The sequence below is a fragment of the Caretta caretta genome, chromosome 10 (genome assembly GCF_965140235.1).
Source record: "Caretta caretta isolate rCarCar2 chromosome 10, rCarCar1.hap1, whole genome shotgun sequence".
Classification (NCBI taxonomy): Eukaryota; Metazoa; Chordata; order Testudines; family Cheloniidae; genus Caretta; species Caretta caretta.
In genome coordinates this window covers 27,826,186-27,846,706 of record NC_134215.1, presented here as the reverse complement: position 1 = coordinate 27,846,706, position 20,521 = coordinate 27,826,186, and the positions used below count along the sequence as shown (strand labels likewise).

The 20,521-nt window shown below is 39.2% G+C and overlaps 1 protein-coding gene across 39 annotated transcripts in view; it reads left to right on the top strand.

The window, feature by feature from the left end:
• Positions 1 to 20,521, top strand: part of RBFOX1 (RNA binding fox-1 homolog 1) — a 2,443,894-nt gene that overhangs the window by 2,015,860 nt on the left and 407,513 nt on the right. For 2 of the 39 annotated variants that reach the window (XM_075132795.1, XM_048868148.2), the window contains exon 1: positions 17,922 to 18,353. The exons of 32 other annotated variants lie outside the window; for them this stretch is intronic. In XM_075132795.1, the coding sequence (XP_074988896.1) occupies positions 18,210 to 18,353 (144 nt within the window). In that variant the 5' untranslated portion in view covers positions 17,922 to 18,209. Of the gene's footprint in view, positions 1 to 2,670; positions 2,781 to 16,388; positions 16,437 to 17,918; positions 18,354 to 20,521 lie in introns of those variants that run through there. 5 more of the 39 variants (XM_048868154.2, XM_048868157.2, XM_075132797.1 and 2 more) reach the window with 5 other exon arrangements.

Genomic DNA, 20,521 nt, shown 5'->3' with positions numbered 1-20,521 from the left:
GGGAAAGCTACTCCCATCATCATAGTTAATCCACCTCTCCTAGAGGATGTCGGTGATATAATGGGGGTTAGCTAGGTAAAACTACATTGCTTGGGTGTGGATTTTTACATCCCTGAGCAATGTAGTTATACCGATATAGTGTAGACCTGGCCTGTGTCTCTGTTGGGCACAGAGTTAGCTTAGGCCTGGTCTCCACTAGAAAATTAGGTCAGTTTAACTACTTCTGTCAAGTTGTGAAAAATCCACACCCCTGAGTAGCATTGTTAAACTGACCTAAGTCTCCATGTAGATAGCACTAGGTCAACGGAAAAATTCTCCGTTAGCTTAACTACCACCTCTTGGGGAGGTGGATTACCTATGCCGATGAAAGGACCCTTCCTATCAGCATAGATAGTGCTGCAAGGGGTGCAGCTGTGCTATCGTATCATTTCAAGGGTAGACGGAGACGTAGTTGTGACCCTTTTAAAAAACAACATCATAAAATATGAGTTAATGACAGACCTTAAATGCTCTGTCACAGTCTCTTGTTTCTTCTCCCCATTTGTGTGTTTTGTTTTGGACGTTCTTTATTGATTTTACTGGTCTAAGGTTTCTATTATGATGTTTATCGTTTGTTAAGCACTGGCAATGTGGTCTGCTTTGTATATAACGCTGTCGAGCTCTCTGGAGTGGCACAGGAGCATGAGTACCAACCTCAGAGCAGACTGCTAAGAAGCAGAGCACACACCCCAAATCGGTTCAGTTCTATTCTTAGATTTCACCAACCATGTATCAAGTGTGAACTCCTCAGTCATTCTAATAGCCTTAACATGGCATCACAGACAATCCCTTTGGATACTCCAATCGATCCTGCCACCCAGGTAAGCTTTACACCAAAAATCACAACAATATTCCCTCCTTGTCCCAAAGAACCAGTCACTAAGCCCACATCAATGGCACCTTAAATTCTACACCAAAGACACTTATAACCAATCCTATAATAAATTAACTAAAGATTTATTAACTAAGAAAAATAAATGAGTTATTTACAAGGTTAAAGCAGGTACACATACACATGCAAATGAGTTAGTCTTAGGTTCCAAAAGATAATAGAGGCTGCTGTAATGGGCAAGCTCTGTATGTCCTCTAGGGCTAACCCAGGCTGAGCAGCTGGGGATCCCTTGGTTATGCTTAGAAATTTTGCTGTCCCAATGTCCAAGCAGCACAGATCCAGTTTCTTCCTGTTGGGGGTTTTTATTCCTTCCCCCAGTGTTCAAGCTGATGGGATGAGTCCCCATGCACACCAGCTCCTCAACGGTGTTGAGGGAGCAATCTACAAAGTCTTTTGTTCTCTGATGTTCCACAATGGTTTGTCTAGTGTCTATGGGCTGTATTTTGTTGGGCAGAAAAACCACCACCTGTGATAAAATAGTATTTCACGTTAGGCAATGCTTCTCTCCTGATTTTTGCACAGTACAAAGGCTTACAATGCAGACATTCAATATAACCTTAGAACATGGGGTACAGATGATATAAGTAAGATTAATACTTGCAGCATCCTACAAGCATTCATAAAGTCTAAATACTAAACACATTCTTGTTAACTTAACACCTATTTTAACAATGCTATCACACAGGTCAGCCACACTGGTTTCCACCTATGGATTTGTCAGTGTTCAACTGAGGCCTAGGGGCCTTGAGATGGGATGATACCTGGTTTGCCAGTGTCACAGGCACACAAAAAGTCCCTGGTGCAAAGACCATACAGCATAAGTTCCCAATTCTGTTACGAACTCCATATGGGTGAAGAATTCTTCCATATGGAGATCCTGGCAGGATCTTGGCCTCAGAGACAAACATAGAAAAATCAAGAAGGATGGTGATAAATCAGTTATTTTCAACCTTATTTTAGTTTCACCCCCTCTCCTCCCTGTTCCTTCTTTTTATATAATATTGGGATAGAGTAGGTGCTAGATTGACATGGGCTAGAATTCGTAATTCTTTAGAAGGGATTTGAATAAAAAGAAGTGCTGAGAAGGAGAAGAGTAGTTTATTTATGGAAGAAGGAATAATGAGGGGGCACTGAGGACCGGGGTAGGAGGGTCACAGTAAAACAAAACAAGATCTGACCTGAGGTCTAGGCCAGGTACAGTTTTTATTGCCCTTAGTATGTCAGCAATCAGATACCATACTGTTAGGCATGATGTTAAGCCCTAAGATAAGTAGCTATTGTGTATTAATCATATTATTGCTGGGAGTGTCATAAACTCATTGTTGGGGGAGACTTTATAAATTAATGTATTATCTGGACCCATCTGTATCTCCATCTCCTCTGGCCCTAGTAGTTCTTTGAGTCTTTTGGCCAGTTTGCCCTTCACTGGTTCTTACAAGCTAAGCTATGCATTTTAAAAGTACTTTGAAAGAAACAAAAATTGGTGTACATAAGAAGCAATCACGTTTTAGATGTACATGTTTTTCAAGGGTTTTTTAGTTAATATTTGTACAGTTGCTTTTTTCAAATAAAAGAAATCTACATAAGGCACACAGTGTGCCACTGCACAGAGTGATTATAAAGGCAAGATTATACTGAGTTTACAGGAGATAAAAGCATTGATACAGTGTATTCTTATAAAAAGAAAAGGAGTACTTGTGGCACCTAAGTACTCCTTTTTTTTTTTTTTTTTTTTGCAGATACAGACTAACACGGCTGCTACTCTGAAACCTGTATTCTTATAGTTTCATATATGATGGAATCAAGGCCAAAAATTATGCACGCCTATTTATTGTGTGTGTGGCGAGGGGTGAGTTATTCAGAACTGACTAATCCATGTTTAGATCTTAGAGCCTTCTGATGTTTTATTGGTTTGAAAAAAAACAAAAACCCACAAACATACTAAGGGGCATTTCAAAATTATGTGAAATTAAAAAGGGTTACTGTATTTTCTTTCCCTTTTCTTTAAGCAGCCTACCTAATTTAATTCACTTTTTTTGTGATACATTTTTCACTTCAGCGTTAAGGAACTCTGTGTTGGTAAGCATTAGCCTCAAGTGATTCTGTTTTTTATGGCCAAGTGATAAAACCCTTAAGAATTGGCTACATTTTCACTCTTTTAACTGTAGCAATTCAGACAGGGACACTTTAATTCAAGAAAACACATATTTTCTCCCAAATAATCAGAAAAACTTGTTTATTCATATGTGGATAAATATTTCACAGAACCTTTCAGCAAAGATGTTCTCATCATACTTGTCTGGAAGTGAAATAAGGTCTATGAATGTGGTTAGCGCCGAACTCCTTAGGCTCATTTGACAATCCTAGCCTAAATGTAGAAGACTCTGTTCATCTTCATTTAGGAGCTTTTGCAGCTTGTAACTTGTAACAGATATCTTGTCTTTTTATCTGTTGTGTTAAAAAAAAAAAAATCTGACGCTTGTATAATCTTAAATAATAGTAATTAAAATGAGCCAATGCGCATCCATTTGTTTTCTCATGTTTATAGTGGTATCGGTGTATATCCTGCCTGGAAGTATAAAAGGAACACAATTTTGTTAATAATAAAACTTTTTTTAAAAAAAAGATAAATTGTATACCTTTCTAATGAATAACATCCTACATAATTCAGCCTGGGAGAACTTTAAAAATAAAATGTACTTTTCACTGTTTATAATCTGTATTTCTCTGAATTTGGACAATGAAAATGTATATTTTACTTATATAGTCATCTTCCAGTCTATTTTTCTTTCAGGTTCTCATGCAGTATCACAAAAATTGTTTCTATTTCTTTGTTTTTAAAAATACAAACAATTTGAATAATTTCTGTAGGTCTTAGTTTTTATTAAACCTAAATTTTGCTCCAGAACGGAACTAACAGTGGTCCCTTAAAGAACACATCTGACCTCTCAGTCCTCATCCTCAAAGAAAACCTGCACGTCACCTTCAAAAGATGAGCCAGGGAACTGAAATTCATAACTCTGCCAAAAATCATGGATTTTATAAAGACACTGGATTTATGTCTCATTACAACAATCTGTAATCCACTAACCGTCCTTTGTCCTACAACAGAGGTGTTAACTGCCACTTCACCATGAATGGTCTCTCCCAACGTGGGTTAAGTCCTTATCTGATCCATTTAGCTATGATACTCTGAGGGCGTGGCTACACTTGCAAGTTAGAGCACATTAAAGGAGTCCGGGGTGCACTAGCTCACTACCCATCCACACTGGCAAGGCACGTAGAGCGCTCCTGGTACTCCACCTCAGCGAGTGGAATGTTTTGTGTGCCCCCACTGGAGCGCCACAGCACCACTGTGTAGACACCCTGGTCTGTTAGTTCACTCTGATTGGCCTCCAGAAGTGTCCCACAATGCCTGTTCTAGCCACTCTGGTCATCACTTTGAACTCTACTGTCCTGCCCTCAGGTGACCAACCGTTTCACCCGCCCTTTAAATTCTCTGGGAATTTTGAAAATCCCCTTGTTGTTTGCTCAGCCAGGCGTGGAGTGCTCTCATAGAATCTTTCCAGGTGACCATGCCTCCACGCTCCAGGCGATCCCCAGTATGGAGCAATGGCAAGGTACTGGATGTCATCAGTGTTTGGCGGGGGAAGCTGTCCAGTCCCAGCTGTGCTCCAGCCATAAGAATTATGATACCTTCGGGCAGATATCAAGGGACATGATGGAAAGGGACCATGACTGGGATGCACTGCAGTGCAGGGTTAAAGTGAAGGAGCTGCAGAATGCCTCCCGCAAAGCCTGCGAGGCAAACCACCCCTCTGGTGCTGCCCCCGTGACCTGCCTTTTGCTCCGGCAGCAAACCAAGGATCGGCTGTTATTGAACCGCTCCTTGCTGCTGTCAAGGCTCCCTGTGTAGGGTTTTATGAGCCACAGCATTAAAGGGTACGCGGGGTCTCCAAGGATCACAATAGGCATTTCGACTTCCTCTATGGTGATCTTCTGGTCTGGGAAAAAAGTCCCGGCTTGCAGCTTCCTGAACAGGCCAGTGTTCCGAAAGATGCACCTTTCCGGGCCAGCCTGCCTTAATGTCAATGAAATGCCCACGGTGATCCACAAGCGCCTGGAGAACCATAGAGAAATACCCCTTCCGATTAATGTACTCAGAGGCTAGGTGGGCTTGTGCCAGAATTGGAATATGTGCACCATCTATCGCCCCTCCGCAGTTAGGGAAACCCATTTGTGCAAAGCCATTCACAATGTCATGCACGTTACCTAGAGTCACGGTTCTTCTGAGCAGGATGCGATTAATGGCCCTGCAAACTTGCATCAACATGATTCCAACTGTCAACTTTCCCACTCCAAACTGGTTAGCGACCGATCAGTAGCTGTCTGGAGTTGCCAGCTTCCAGATTGCAATAGCCAACCACTTCTCCACAGTCAGGGCAGCTCTCAATCTCGTGTCCTTGCACCTTAGGGTGGCGGTGAGCTCCTCACACAGTCCCATGAAAGTGGCTTTTCTCATCCGAAAGTTCTGCAGCCACTACTTGTCATCCCAGACTTGCAGGACGATGTGATCCCACAAGTCAGTTCTTGTTTCCCGAGCCCAAAAGCAGCATTCCACGGTGGTGAGCATGTTCGTGAATGCCACAAGCAAACTCGTGTCATTTGTGTTACCAAGTCGATATCGGCGGAGCCCTCACTGTCACTTTGGATCATAAGGAATAACTCGACTGCCAAAAGTGACATGCTGGCGAGACTCATCAGCATACTCCTCAGCAGTTTGGGCTCCATTCCTGCAGACCAAAAGGGAAGACGGAGCACGCAGTACAAAAAACATTGAAAGATGGTGCCAAATGTGGACGGAAGCACAGGGATTGCTGGGATGCAAACCAATGCATCACGGGGCATTGGGACAGGACCCAGAATGTCCCGCCCCTTTCCCACAAGCTACAGCGCCACAATGAGAAGAGGTGCTCTGTGGGATCGCTGTCCATAATGTACCGCTCCCAATGCCACTGCAAGTGCTGCAAATGTGGCCACGCCAGTGCACTTGTAGCTGTCAGTGTGGACAGACTGCAGCGCTTTCCCTACTGCGCTCTCCGAAGGTGGGTTTAACACACAGCGCTCTACATCTGCAAGTGTAGCCATGCCCTGAGTATCTTTTCAAGACCTGAAGAAGAGCTCTGTATAAACTCAAAAGCTTGTCTCTTTCACCAACCGAACCTGGTCCAATAAAAGACATTACCTCACCCACCTTCTGTCTCTCAAAGCCTGCAACCAACAAGGCTACAGCAACACTGCAGATAATAAAATTGGTGAGAAACAAGATGCCTATGACTATATATTTGGGTTTAGCAATATGGTAGTTACATATTGAATTAATAGATGGGTATGGGAGAAGCCCTCCATTTGTCTCTTTGTAAAATAAACACATGGGTTAACCTTTAAAATTGATAATTAGTTACACAAATCACTGCTATTGTCACAAATCCATGGCCAACAAGGACTTTGCAGTTATGACTATGAGAATTCAGCATTTAGAATAGAAAGGAAAGAATTCAAATCCTTTTCCTCCAAAATTGAAGACTCCCACTCGGGGTGCTAAAGTAGAATCTGTTCTGATTATTTCCACTAGGGGGTAGTGCAACTCAAACACACTAACTTATTACTGTCAAGTAGTTTACAATCTAATTCTGACATAGAATGTTGCTCACACATACACTATTTCAGGTGCTGGTACAAGTTTGAGGCAGTGCAGGAATATTGGAGAGGTCATTCTTGTAAACCTTTACAGTTTTTAGGAAGAATTTAAACAAGTTCTTTGCTGCAACAAGAGTCTGAGAAGGATATTTAGTAGATACTTAGAAGAGGTTTAGAGAACAAGAGGATTTAGCGAGAAATTAAAGCAGAAATGTAAGAGCAGGTTTTTGCTGGGGGAGTTGAAGTTGAGGATCAGAAACTTAAACTTGATCCACAAGGCAAAGGAGTGCAGGGAAGGAGTCAAGAGGAGAGGGACATAGTCAGAAAAATGGGAAAAGATAACAATTTTAACAGTATCAGTTAACCTGGACAATTTTGGTGAGTAAGAGGAGCCTGAGAGGATGAGGTTGCAGTAGCTGAGGTGAAATGACCAAGGTATGGACAAGGGCTTCAGTAGCACTGATGAAGGTGGGAGAGGGGGAAGAGCGGATATTGTAGAAGAACCTGCAGGACCTAATGACAGCCTGGATGTGAGGGAGAAGGAGGCAGATGTGTTGAACATGGCATCATATATATCTAAATATACAGAGATAACAGATAGAAATAAAAATATAAAACAGAGTGAAAAGAGGAGCAAATAGATGATGGAGAACATGAGATGGATGATCAGGGAGACACTGAAGGAGTCATTGGAGGAGTAATACAGAAGCAGGAGAACACAGAATCCCAAAAAACCTGGGAGAAGAAAGTGGAATAGGAGAGAGTCAATGAATGCATCAGAATTGGCAGATATTATGAGGTGGGAAACAACGAGGATAGAGACAAAGTTCTAAATTCACAGGCAGAGTTGTACTTGCTTACACTAAGAAATAGTACACCTGTTCACATCAGGGCCCCATTCTCAGGCCCATTAAGGCCATTTTGCATCTGTCCGATTGTGCAAAACTGCCCTAAACCTGGCACATCTAGTCCTGGAAAGGGGATCCTTAAGTGGTGTAGAGTCACCAATGTGGCTTTTTTATGTAACTCCTCTTCCTGGCTTCTGGCACAGGAGTGTTTTTGGGGAAGGACATGTGGTCAGGGAGTACTTATATCCTGGCAATGCCCAGCTTCCAGAACAGTCCCTGAAGACTCTTTTGACCTGTCCTGGGGCTGATTTAATATACACTGTAGATTGGGTCAGCTCGAAGGGTTTCTTTTTGCACCCCTTCCCAGCTATATCTAGCACCAGTGGAGGTGAGAATCTTGTCCAAGCTATGAATTTGGCCTGAAGTCTTTAGATTTGGCCAAGAGGCTTTTAAATTATTAGTTAACTGTGGTAAAGGCAGTTATGGTGGTTCAGAGGGAATGAAAAGATTGCAAGTCAACAAGAGAGAATTAGAGGTGAAGGAGCAGATTCCAAGGAGGCTGTAAGACACGTGTAAATGTGGTTGAGTCAGACAGGATTGCCATATCACTGGGGAATTCCAAGATGGTGTAGAATCTACATAGCTGATTTTAGACCAGCTCCTCTTCATAACTGGCATAAAGACATGGCCAGAGAAAAGCTTGATGCATGACCTGAAGCTGCTGTTAATTGTGCTAGGGATTGAACTGGATTGGGAGCCATACACGTGTTTTAGATTGCAACAGAGGACTGAATCCAGAAAGGGTGAGTAGGCTGTGGCATGTAGGCAAAAAAGAGTAGAAAAAATGGAGAATTAGTTGTAGAGCTAATTTGAGTCAAGGGAGGGTTTGCTTTTTTGGATAAAGAAAAGGAGTACTTGTGGCACCTTAGAGACTAACAAATTTATTTGAGCATAAGCTTTCATGAGCTACAGCTCACTTTATCAGATGCATACAGTGGAAAATATAGTGGGGATATTTTATATAAACAGAGAACATGAAACAATGGGTGTTACCATACAGACTGTAACAAGAGTGACCAGGAAAGGTGAGCTATTACCAGCGGGAGAGCGGGGTGGGGTGGGGGGATCTTTTGTAGTGATAATTAAGGTGGGCCATTTCCAGCACCTTACAAGAACAGTAGGAGGGGAAATACTTTTACTTTGAATTAACTTAGGCTTGAATAAAGACTGGGAGTGGATGTGTCATTACACAAAGTAAAACTATTTTCCCTTGTTTATTTCCCCTCCTACTGTTCTTGTAAAGTGCTGGAAATAGCCCACCTTGATTATCACTCCTGCTGGTAATAGCTCACCTTTCCTAGTCACTCTTGTTACAGTCTGTATGGTAACACCCATTGTTTCATGTTCTCTGTGTATATAAAATCTCCCCACTATATTTTCCACTGTATGCATCCGATGAAGTGAGCTGTAGCTCACAAAAGCTTATGCTCTAATAAATTTGTTAGCCTCTAAGGTGCCACAAGTCCTCCTTTTCTTTTTACAGATACAGACTAACACGCTGCTACTCTGAAACTTCTTTGGATAGGTGGTAATAGAGCATGTTTGTAGATTGAAGGAATTAAGCCATAGGAGAGTGAGTGAGATGGTAAGAAGAAGGCAAAGGTTGTCAGCTGTGGTGGGGGGGGTATATTTTCACTGCCAGACATTGATGGTGAAATGAGCTGATGCATTTTGAATATACTAAAGTCTGGAGGGTTTGGAATTTGGGAGACGACACAGAAAGAATAAGCTGCATTCAAGACAAGAATGATGGGATAGGACTGTATTAGGTAATGTATTGACCTCTAGTTTGTTTCATTACCATACAGAAAAGTCACAGGCTCTGCCTTACAGTGTAATTAAGAAAACCTTCATTCTCCATCTGAAACTCGTCATGCATTTACAGTTTATTAATTAGTTAATACCTCACTGAAAAAAATGGAAAACATTTAACTAACACAGTTCTACTGTCATACTGTGTACAGTATGGGTGTATGTTTGCTTCTTTCTTGTTTCATTACTAGTGACACAAGAGCATTCTTTTAGTTCCTAAATTCATGTGCTCCTGCTGCTTGAAGCCATAAGCATTTTTTGACATCATAGAACCTCCAGGGCATGAGATGTGATGTTTCAAAAAGAGGATTATAAGCAAGGAATGAGAAGCAGGAACATAAACACTTGTAAGCAACAAAGAGCTTGTATCCATATAAATAACTTTAGTACAGCAACTTTATATGCATGTGCAATAGAATAGTCTCTAAGTAGAATATTTTTCCAGTGTCACTAATGAGCTTTTTAAAGCTCTTTTGTGAAAAGCAAAATGACTGAGTAAATGTAAACAAAATGCACACACACCCTGACCACCCGCCCACACATACAATTTCAAAGGCAAGGGTTTAGGCTGGATTGATGGGCTGGGGGGGGGGGAAGGTTGTGGCTCCTTGAAGGGTCCCCTCCCCTCCCCTCCTTCAGGGGTTGGGAGAATAGGTGCTGGCTGGGAGAAGGAAGACATCACCTAAGTGTATATAAACCCTGCCCCTCCAACCTGAGCCTTCTCTTACTCCTGGATTAGCAGGACTGGTGGTTTTTTTTTTTTTTTCTTCGTTGTTGTTGTTGTTGTTTTGGTCTGATGTGGGCATTTTATTAGTGGCCTTTTTGGGGATTGGGAAGGAACTATTCTATCATGACCAGATTGGCTGAGGCAAGGTAGGTTTTTTCATCTTTGCCATTGCAGCTCAGGGACCTGGTGGGACCAGCTGTGAAAGCAGGAGGTGAGAACAGCCTGCCACCAAGTGGAGGCGATGAGAGAAAGAATAATGACCTGCATAGTACAATTTATTGCTGGGTAGTTCCCAAATGAGTTACATTAATAGTTATGGCCGATTTGAACCACATCCCTTGCATCTGGTCTTTCTTTCCACATGTCCAAGACAGTACACTACGCCCTTGTTTCTTACTCAAACTCACTCAAACTTTCTTACTTTCTCCTATCTGAAACAAGGGCTATTAGATAACTGAGGTTCAGAAATGTGGAAATTGTCAGCCAACTTTCCCAAGTTCAGTAGGCACAGCTGAGTCAAAGTCATTTTAGTTAAAGCCACTTAAACCTTCTATGTCCTGCTGAGCTGCTCAGCAGCCTAAAGGCAGAGGATATGCATGGGCTTGCATCAGTGTTGGACTACTCAATAAACCACACCAGGGCTTAGATCTACTAAGATTAATGTTGGCTAATTATTCCTGCTGTGTCCTGCTTAATCTTTTGGCTTTGGGGGAAGTTATCAACAGTCTGTATTTGAGAGTGTTAGTTCTGCAGAGCTGGGGGACCCACAGTAGACTCCAGTCTTCAGAGTTTGTAGATCCAATTATATGAAGACTTCAGATGTCCCCTGAAAACTTCAAATAATGAAGGGCCATACTGTATCGCTTCATGAAACATTTTTTCCCCTGGAACATTGGCAAAAGAACCATATAAATACACCATATATGATACACATTGCATTATCTTGACTAAAATAATCAAAATGGGAATGTATGTCATTGGATATGTATCAATCAAAAAGTTAACATTTTGTGAAACATACTTACACCAGCACAGCATTCAAAGGTATAGAGAGGAGGGAGAGAGAGTTGTATGTTTTAAAAAAAAGTACTCTGTATCTCAGAATGATAGTAGGATATTTTGTTGTTTCATTTAGTACTGTGAGAAAGGTGTAGATGGGTGTGACCTGAACACCCTACACTTCGGGAAATTTAACATCCAACTGTGTGTATGGACCAGATCTCTAAACGCATCAAACCAAAATCACAGATCCAAATTTGGCAAAGAGTCCCGTGGCACCTTCTAGACTAACAGACGTATTGGGGCATAAGCTTTTGTGGGTCACTACCCACTTCGTTGAAAGCTTATGCTCCAATATGTCTGTTAGTCTATAAGGTGCCACAGGACTCTTTGCCGCTTTTACAGATCTGGACTAACACGGCTATCCCCTAATACTCAGATCCAAATTTGGTGTCGTAGGCCCAATTCTAGTAAATATTCAAACCATGTTGCCTAATGTTTTAAGCTGTCACAGTTGTTTAGGGGAGAAAGCCGGGGGCTGCATTTGCAATGCTTAAAAACAAACTTTTACCATCAGAGAAATGTACAACACACAGAGTCCAAACGTTACACATGGGCTTCTTAATAAGTTCTCCAAATCCTGCATTTGGATTCTCAGTTCAACACACAAATGGATAAGTCTCATGATCAGTGTGCCTAAGTACTGATTTGGATAGCCAGATATGAGATTTGGATGTCTCCTATTATTAAGGTGCCCAGAGTGGAATCTTTGGGGAAAATTAGTTTTCAAACACAAAACAAAAACAAAACGGGGAAAAAAACCCACTATTGTAATTTTCCCTGATGAAATTCTGAATATGGAATTATTTGCTATTTTCTTCTGATTAACTGAACTCTGAATTTTGTCTAATGATTTTAATTTGATGACATTTTTAGAATGGGGATGGGCAAATTGCTCCTTTAGGGTCCCACAATGTTTTCCAACTCTCGTGTTCTGCCCCTTCAGAGTACATAATTAAGCCAATAGCAGGTTATATGTAGCTTCCTTCTAAGGTTTGCCAGCACAGCTTCAGGCTCAGCTAAAGGAGGTGACAAGGAGAGACATCAGGTCTGATTCTGATATTGCTTGCAGTGGTGTAAATCAGGAATAACTCCATTAACTTCAATAGAGTTACACAAATGTAAAACCTATGTAAAATTAGATCAGGATCAGACTCATAAAGTGCTTCTCTACTCCAGCACTCTGCTGAACATAACTTTCTGTAGCACTTCCAGACCCTTCAGTCCAGGAGAACAAGGGACCATATTTGGTTTTGAGTTAGAAACTGCCAAGCAGAAGGTCTTGTCAGTCCTTTAAGAAATAGCCATTATACATTTCCCTCCATTTCTGTCCATGCATTTAATTGTGGCTAGCACACGGACACTTATGACTTTTTTCCATTGCTGAAAACCTGTACAATTAATGCTGAATGCTTTTGAAATTTGTAGTTAAGTAGCGCTGAAAAGGTTAACCTTGGCGCTGACTCCCTGTAGACTTTGGGTATGAAATATTGGAGAAGTCAATGGAAGTAACACAGTACTTAATAGAAAGAAAAAATTAGTAATTCTTATTTGCCTGAGGTAGTTGCAGGGCTCTGTAATGTCTTGATCTTTGTGTGGAGAGCTAGTAAAGAAAAGTCGTCTTAATAAAAACCTTAAAATAGAAATACAGATTTTCATGACAAGAAAATACCCATGGAATGATGAGCTGTCACCCAGGAATTGGAAAGAAAAGAAAGAACCTTTTGTATTTTTAATTAGTCTTTTGATAAAGTGTAGTTGCTTTAAAAAGACCAGTGGTTTTCACCTGTTTATCAAGATATAGTTAAAAGAAATGGGATATTGGTGGAGAGGGCAGAGGGAGGATAAGAGCTTATTAATTGTTAATAATTTACCAAAAGTTTATAGTTAAATGTTTTACTTGGGACTGCAGAACAGATTTCCTCCCCCTGAGTTCAAGTGTTGAGGAGTATTTTATTATTGCAGAAGTTAGAGGGAGAGAGTATTGTCTAGTGATTGGATCAGAGAACTGGGCATCAAGACTGTATAATTCTCTGAGCTCCTGCACCAAATTACAGTGAGACCTTGGATGTAGCACGAGAATTTTTTTGTAACACATTTACCCATCTGGATAATGAGCATGAAAATACATATTTAATAAATGTGATGTGAGGCATAATTAAGATTTTTAAAGCATTTTGGGTTCCTGGTATCAAATGCATTATAGACATATAAAGTGTTAGAAATACTATTATATTCTCAGACCCTCTCACACACACCCCTTTTGAATGGCAGCTGTAAGGGCTGGATTGAAAATTAATAGTTTTCTAGGTAGGCACTAATTTGCAAATCCATAACAATGAGGGAGGGCGTTATTCTGTATTTAGATGAAGGTGTATCGGAGGCTTGGGGAGACAGGCGGCTAGCTAACTGGGAATTTCTGGAGTGTCCCGGAAGGGCTTGTATTGCCATTTCGGTTATGAAACATTGAAGATGAAGAATAACTACCTGAAGACTGTGGTAAACAAATGTCACCTTTTTTTCACTCCTGCTCATCTATTTGAAGGCTTATTTCAGGCATAATGAAACAGCCAGAAAGCATCTCAGAGGAGAATGGGAGGGTCAAGTAACTTAATTAGTAAGGGAAACAAGGGAAAATGTTGAGGCAGAGAGCTTTGATGGGCTCCATGACCACTGGCATTGGTCTTCTAAAAAACATCCTGTGGCCACCTTGAAGGCATAGCTTGTGGTGAGTGAGGAAGAAAAGGCTGACTGATGCAGCAGCCAATATGGGACAAAATTAAAAGTCAGAAATTTGAAGTGATGTTTCACATTTTCTCAACACAGACAGCTTCACACTCATCCATAAGAGGATATCCACACTTTGTGGGAAATCTTTAATTCAGAGAAGGTAATTAGAATGTAACTCCAAATTAATAGGAAAACTGTGGGGAGTGTATGGACTTTCTGACAGATTAATGTGAATATTTGGTAGGGCACAGAAGACCAAACACAGCCATTATTGGTGAGAGAAGTTTGAAGCAAAGGATTGTGGTGCTTTGTCTGACCTCAGTAGGACATCATTTTTTTTACTTGATGGAGAATGTTTGGCTTCCTTGTCAGCATGCTGTGAAATATCTGAAAGATGCTATTTAAAAAATATAAAATTTTCTTTGAAAAATCATCCGGCTACCAAATTCCTATCAACCAATAGATTATTATTGGTGGAATGAATTAGATGAAATAAAGACCTAATCATGCATCAAAGGCTAAGAATGGTTTTGCAGCTGTGGATAAGGTTTGCAAGAAATGGGGGGTTTGCCTTTGTTTCAGGCAGATTTTATTATTCCCGTTCTTGGATGTTCAAAATTAGATAAAAAAGGTTTCTATCTTTCTATTTTATTTTTAAAGAGGCTGGTCCAGGAATATTGCTGTCTTCAGGTCAATCCAGTTATTTGGATTACCATGACATTTCAAACCTAAACAAGTGAGGGAAAAGGGTGTGACATCTTGCTATATACATAAGAGGGCTCTGTAATTTATTCAGCTTCACTCATCGTCATTATACACGAATCTCTCACCTTTAGGCTTCTCATTCAAATCCAGAATAGGTTATCTTGTTATGTGTTATATGTGATATAAATTGGTGGCCTCAGTCCAGTTCCTAACAAACAAAACCAGCACAAATGATACAAATTGGCACCCTTGTTGACAGTCTTACCAAATCAGCCAATGATTAAATGCAGTTCAGAGACTGGATCCGGAATCAGCTGGAACAGGTTGATTCACATTAGTGGTGTGGGGTAGGAAATCAGCCTTCGCAGTAGCACACATTATCCCTATTCTGTAGACTGAGAAAAATTAAAGATCAAGAGTTACGGAAATACAGATTTAGTTACACAGATGGGATGTTGATGAGAACTATGACTTTGTGTGAAGTAACGATCAGCATTAGGGTTCAGACCAAACAAGACATTTCATGAGTTACCAATGTGAAAGAACACTTGAGTACAAACTCTCTCTGGTCTTAAAATATAATCTTGTTTTGCTCGGAGCTTCAGTTGCTCGAAACGCTGAAGAATCCTTGGTGAGTCCTTGTGATATCACTCTTGTTTATGAGGGATGAAGGGGTCAGAAAGTGTTCAAGGTTAACCATGTTTCTTTGGCCAGTTATGGAGAGTACTTACTATGTATAGCCATAACTGGGAGTGTGGTTACGCGGTTGGGCTGATGAGTGTCTAAAACAAGGAAATGGCTTGAAAGAGGTGACACTGATTTCATCTTTTGAGAGCAGACATATTTATTATCTGCAATGAGAAGTTAACCCTGGAGGGAGTCGGTTTGTTAGTTACAAAGTGGGTGAGAACTTTTTTTTTCCCCTCAATCACTTGGAGCAGGGTATTATTCCAAGCCAGAGAATTCTGTTCCTCATTAAGGTCTATTGTAGCAGACATCTTCTGAGTTAGTTGTGTTGTGTGAGTATGTTTTAATGTTTATGATTATTTATTGCTGATACTATTGTGTTATGTAAAGGTGAGATATTATTTAATTGATATTACTGGCACAGTGATGGTGGGAGCAGGCAAAATGTAACAGAGCAATGGGAGATGCACATTCTTTAATGAATGCTAGGAGTATGTTAGACTCTACACTAAATGGTCTTGAAATGATTGTTCACAGATTGCTTTAAAGGATTTGGGTTTTATTCTTTTCTTTTATAGAAGTATTCTTAACTATAAACCGTGTGATAAATAGAGGGAACTTTTCTTGACAATTTTGTCGTGTTCCAGAACTTCACTTTTGAAAATTGGATAGTCGTGTATAATTTCAGGCTGTGTGGCCTAGAAGCATTATGCCTTTGATTTTGGCATTATGTAGAATGAATGGGTTATTGGCCCCTTACATAACATATTTGTTTTTAATTAAAGATTCTGATAAGGTCTTATTAAAGTACCATGTATTATTTATCATGTTTCATATGAAAATGAGCTGAAGGGAAAATTCTATCAGCTTAGGGCATTTGCAGAATAACAGGCTTAATGTGCTGGGAGGAAAAAAAAGAAAAGCATGACATACTCTTGTCAGAACAGGAGACTGCTTAAGGCAAAGGAAAAGAATGAAAAAAGGAGAAGGAGCATAAAGAGTTTATTTGATGTTGTTTCTTTTCTTTCTTCTTTCCTCTTTTTTTGTTTGTTTGTTTTTGTTTTGGCATGATAAAGTAATTTGTGCCATTATATAGCAGTGCAGTTTTAGTAGTTCAGACCATAGTACACTGCTAAAAGCATGGATGTTTCCTAAGCCAAAACCAAATTCCTGTATTGTAAGTTTATGTATTTATTGTTCTAGTGTTAATTTGTGTGCTCTGTGTGCATTGGTTTTGTTGAAATGGTTGCTTTTGGACAGAAAAAATGTTATTCCTGCTGGAAGGAAGGCTTGTGCTGTTTGAGAAGATGACTTTGACTTAGATTTATAGTTGTGTGTGTGTGTGTGTGTGTAAAAATATAAAATAACTAATTTTTCTTGAACTCCAGAACCTAAGTTTCAGATATATGCTGTGTGTAAGGTGTCTGTTTTCAGTTCAAGTAGTAGCTCTTTTTTTAAAAAAAAAGGAAAATTAGTGATTTGAATTTAGTGACACTAGTGATGACAAAGACCTCGCATGTATGTAGATTAATTATTCATTTCTTGTCTTGAATGGTAATCTGTTGGTAAAAGATGTGTCTCTGTTAAAGTTGGATATCCTACGAAACTAGGTAATTTATTAATATGAAAAGTTTGCTTCTGAAAACAAACAAAACAAAAAACTAAGGTGATGCTTTGAGATTTGACCTTTTTTCCTGAAGAATTAACAATTCACTCATTTTTGTCAAAAATCATTTCAAAACATTAGTATTTTTTGTTAGTTGTGCCTAGAAAAAAAAGCTTTAATATTGGATCTCAAGGACAAGTTAGAGTATAAATTATTTGATTTGCAGGTCACATCCTATTTCTTTTCATAAAGACTAACTGGATCTACTAATGAATAATAATTACTCCATAAAATAAAGAAATAAAGTCTGTAAGTGAAATACTATCTTGAGCAATGAGGTGTCACTCTCAAAGTAAAAGGTAAACATTAAATTCCCAAAACTGACCAATGTAATTTGTCCGTATAACTTGTTAGCATGAGCTCTTAAAATAGACCTACTATTCTTCAAAAACATTTGTAATTTTAGATTCGATGAGTTTCAGAGCAGTTTTCAGCTATTTCCCTCATTAAAAAAAAAAAACAAGCGTGCCACAACATTAGTTTTATTCCCAGTGTTTCTACTGCAGGGGTTACTCTGATATTTCACAGTATTTTTTAAATGTTTTTAAGGGGTTTTTTTAGGAGACTAGATAGTGAATGGCATGTAGATATAAAACTAAGATGTTTTATAGAATAATTTCCTGCAGACTAGTTAAGATTATATTTTCTTTCTCAGTTTGTGCTCCATACGTATGTTTCTTAGAAAGGGAAAGCCCTTTTTATTTGTCAGGTGGGTCCACGAAAAGGGGGGGCAGAGGAGAAAGGGGAGAAGGGCTGAATCATAACAGACATTCAGTCCCAGCTGGGCTATGACATTAATTGCCCAAATCTCATGGATGTGTGATGCAGCGTGCTCTCTCTCCTTCCCAACCCTCCCTAGGGATTTTTAAAATGCAGTATTTGAATTTTGGTGAGTGGTAAAGACCCTGCCCTAGGACCCATTTGACAAATGAGAAGCCGTGCAGCATCAGCACCAGCCGACTGAGCTTCAGTGAGTCAATCTCTCTCTCTACTAGTCAGCAGCTACTGTTGTGAGACGAGCCTCAGCTCTCACTGTCATTGAGGAAGTTCCATTTGCTCATCAATAGGCTGCAGGCTGTGTCTTCTGGTTTTTTTTCCCCTCTCTGTTAAAAATTTGTAGTTTAAGTCTACCAAGTGGCCTTAGCTGACAAATGAATGTAGGGATCTAGCACTGAAAGGGAGAAAAGAAAACAAGACAGTGAAAGACACTGTTTCTTACTTAAATAATCAGAAGGAAAAAAAAAAAAAACCCCTGTAGTTGCAAGACAGGACAAACGTGCTTGCATGCAAGCCCCCTCTCTTGTTCTACGTAGACTTCAGAGCAACACCATGCAGCATCCCCTTACGGGTGCAACCTGTGTGGCACTGCCGAATGTGGGTATGTGTCCCCAGCTCTCCTGTGCCTTGACTTTTATGTACTTACAGCAGGTAAGTTTGTTTGACTTTTTTCTTTCCATTTATTGACTGCATTGTCAGCAATGTTTATGGGATTCATGGTCTTAAAGAGATTCTTTGTATGAATAGGATGTGTAATTGTCTTTTATTGTATGGGATGAATCTTGCCTCTGTATTTAGAAATGATGAGTATAAGTAGAAGAGTTAATTTAGTACAAGATCAAGCATTTGGGTGCTTTAAAAACCTTTCTTTTGTCAAAATCTTTATTAATGCTGTTTGTACATATGCTTAATACAGTACTTTGATTGCTTTACCCATGGATTCTGTACCAGAATTTCAGCCATGAAAAATATTGCTCTTGCCTCTTTATTCAGTTGCAGGCATAAATTGTGCTTCTAATGTAAATGTGCCCAATGGCAATTTTTGTTTTAGCCTTCTTTGAAGCCAAGAATTGTAAGTCTTTGTTGAAACGTGCTGCTGATTAAAATTGAACTCTAACTGATTTTCATCAGAAAAGAAAATCATTTAATTTTTTAAAACCTATATCTGTGAAGAATTAGAATATTTGAGTCACAGAAGTAAATTTGCATTGCCTTGAAAAACTGCCTTAGAAATCAAGAAAACAATACCTAATTTTAGTTAATCTTTAAGAATCTTTTCATTTGTAAGCATCATATTAGCTGCTGTTTTTTTCGTTAGAAATACAACAAAAGGAGTTTCCAGTTTTATAACCTTTGTCTATTTCAGTGTGTAATATAAAGTATTAGGCAACATAGGATGTCTAAACTAGAACTGCTTGTATTTGGAATCATTATTGTGTGGTACTTTTTTATTTTTTCTACTGAAGAGCCCACTACTACAGAGGGTCGTACAGTAGCCATGCAGAGCCAAGATTAAAATACAGTGTCATGCAAATGTGATTAGTTCAATTTATTCTGGCCTTTTTACTGAAAGGTTAGATTTGTGTGTGTGTGTGTGTGTACTGTAACTCCTCTGAGGGGTTACATATCGAGGTATTTGTCTGTGAACTCTTAAACTTCTACTACAGTAGTTTAGATGCATATAGACTTCCATGATACAATTCATATCTTTATTGCTGTATTTTAAAAAATCTCCTATTTAAAAGTTCTCTTCATTTTGCAATTTTATTAATATATTTTGCTCTTCAAAGATTAATTTTACATTTCTTTTTTGCATTCATATATTTAACATTTCTGTTACTACCAACAAGTAAATAAAAATATTTGAAGCTTCTGAACCTTTCTGTTGCTTGGTTCCCTAATAGTGTAATGTAAACCATTTCTAACATACAGCATGGAATGCATAATAAAATATACCAGATTTTGCATGTATGTGGGAGGGGTTCATGTGTTCACAATTAAAATTTACATAAGATAAACATAATGTATATATTATTTAAATGTCTTGCATAGAAAATGTAAAATTGTTTTTAATAGCTGTGCATGCTTCATATGTATTTAATATACCATTTATGAATCAGCTTTAAAGATTCCTGTCTAACTTGTGCAGTTACTTGATATGTACAAAATGTACTCATGTGTTTTGCTGTGCTTGTTCCTCTGTGCCAAACAACAATTTGAGCATTAAGGAAGGAGCTTTTGAAAGGGAAAATGTTACTTAAGGTGAGAGGTCAACATGGCCACACAAGTAGCTGATAAAAGATTACATAAAGATGAGGTTGGGGGTTGTAATAATGTTCCTGTATGATCTATTTCAATAGCCTCATGCAAACACATGCACCATATAGCAGTGTTTTAAGGTTTAAAAAAACGTATGGAAGCGTAATGATTACTTTAAAACAGTGAATACACCCAATCCATTTGAGAAAAAGATGAGAAGTGATTGCTAATGCACTTCACAAAGTGTTATGTCCTGAAGTTATTTTTTTAACTCTTTAAATGGATTAACTGGTGCTCTGGAAGTTTATAGGGTATTGCTAAACTGCTGGGTTTTTAGTCTCTCACTGTTTCTGGCTAATTATCCTGTCAGATCATTACACATTTACCTGCCTTAATCAGAGCTATATATAACTTCTAAGGCATCTGCATTTCTGAGGGATAACTGTGAGGATGCTGGTTTCAAAATGTTATGTCTATTTGTTTCTTATGGTGTTTTGTTCATTTAGTAGGCATCATACTTTTTCTGAATCTTGTTGAGTAATTTAGAGAAATATTTTCTT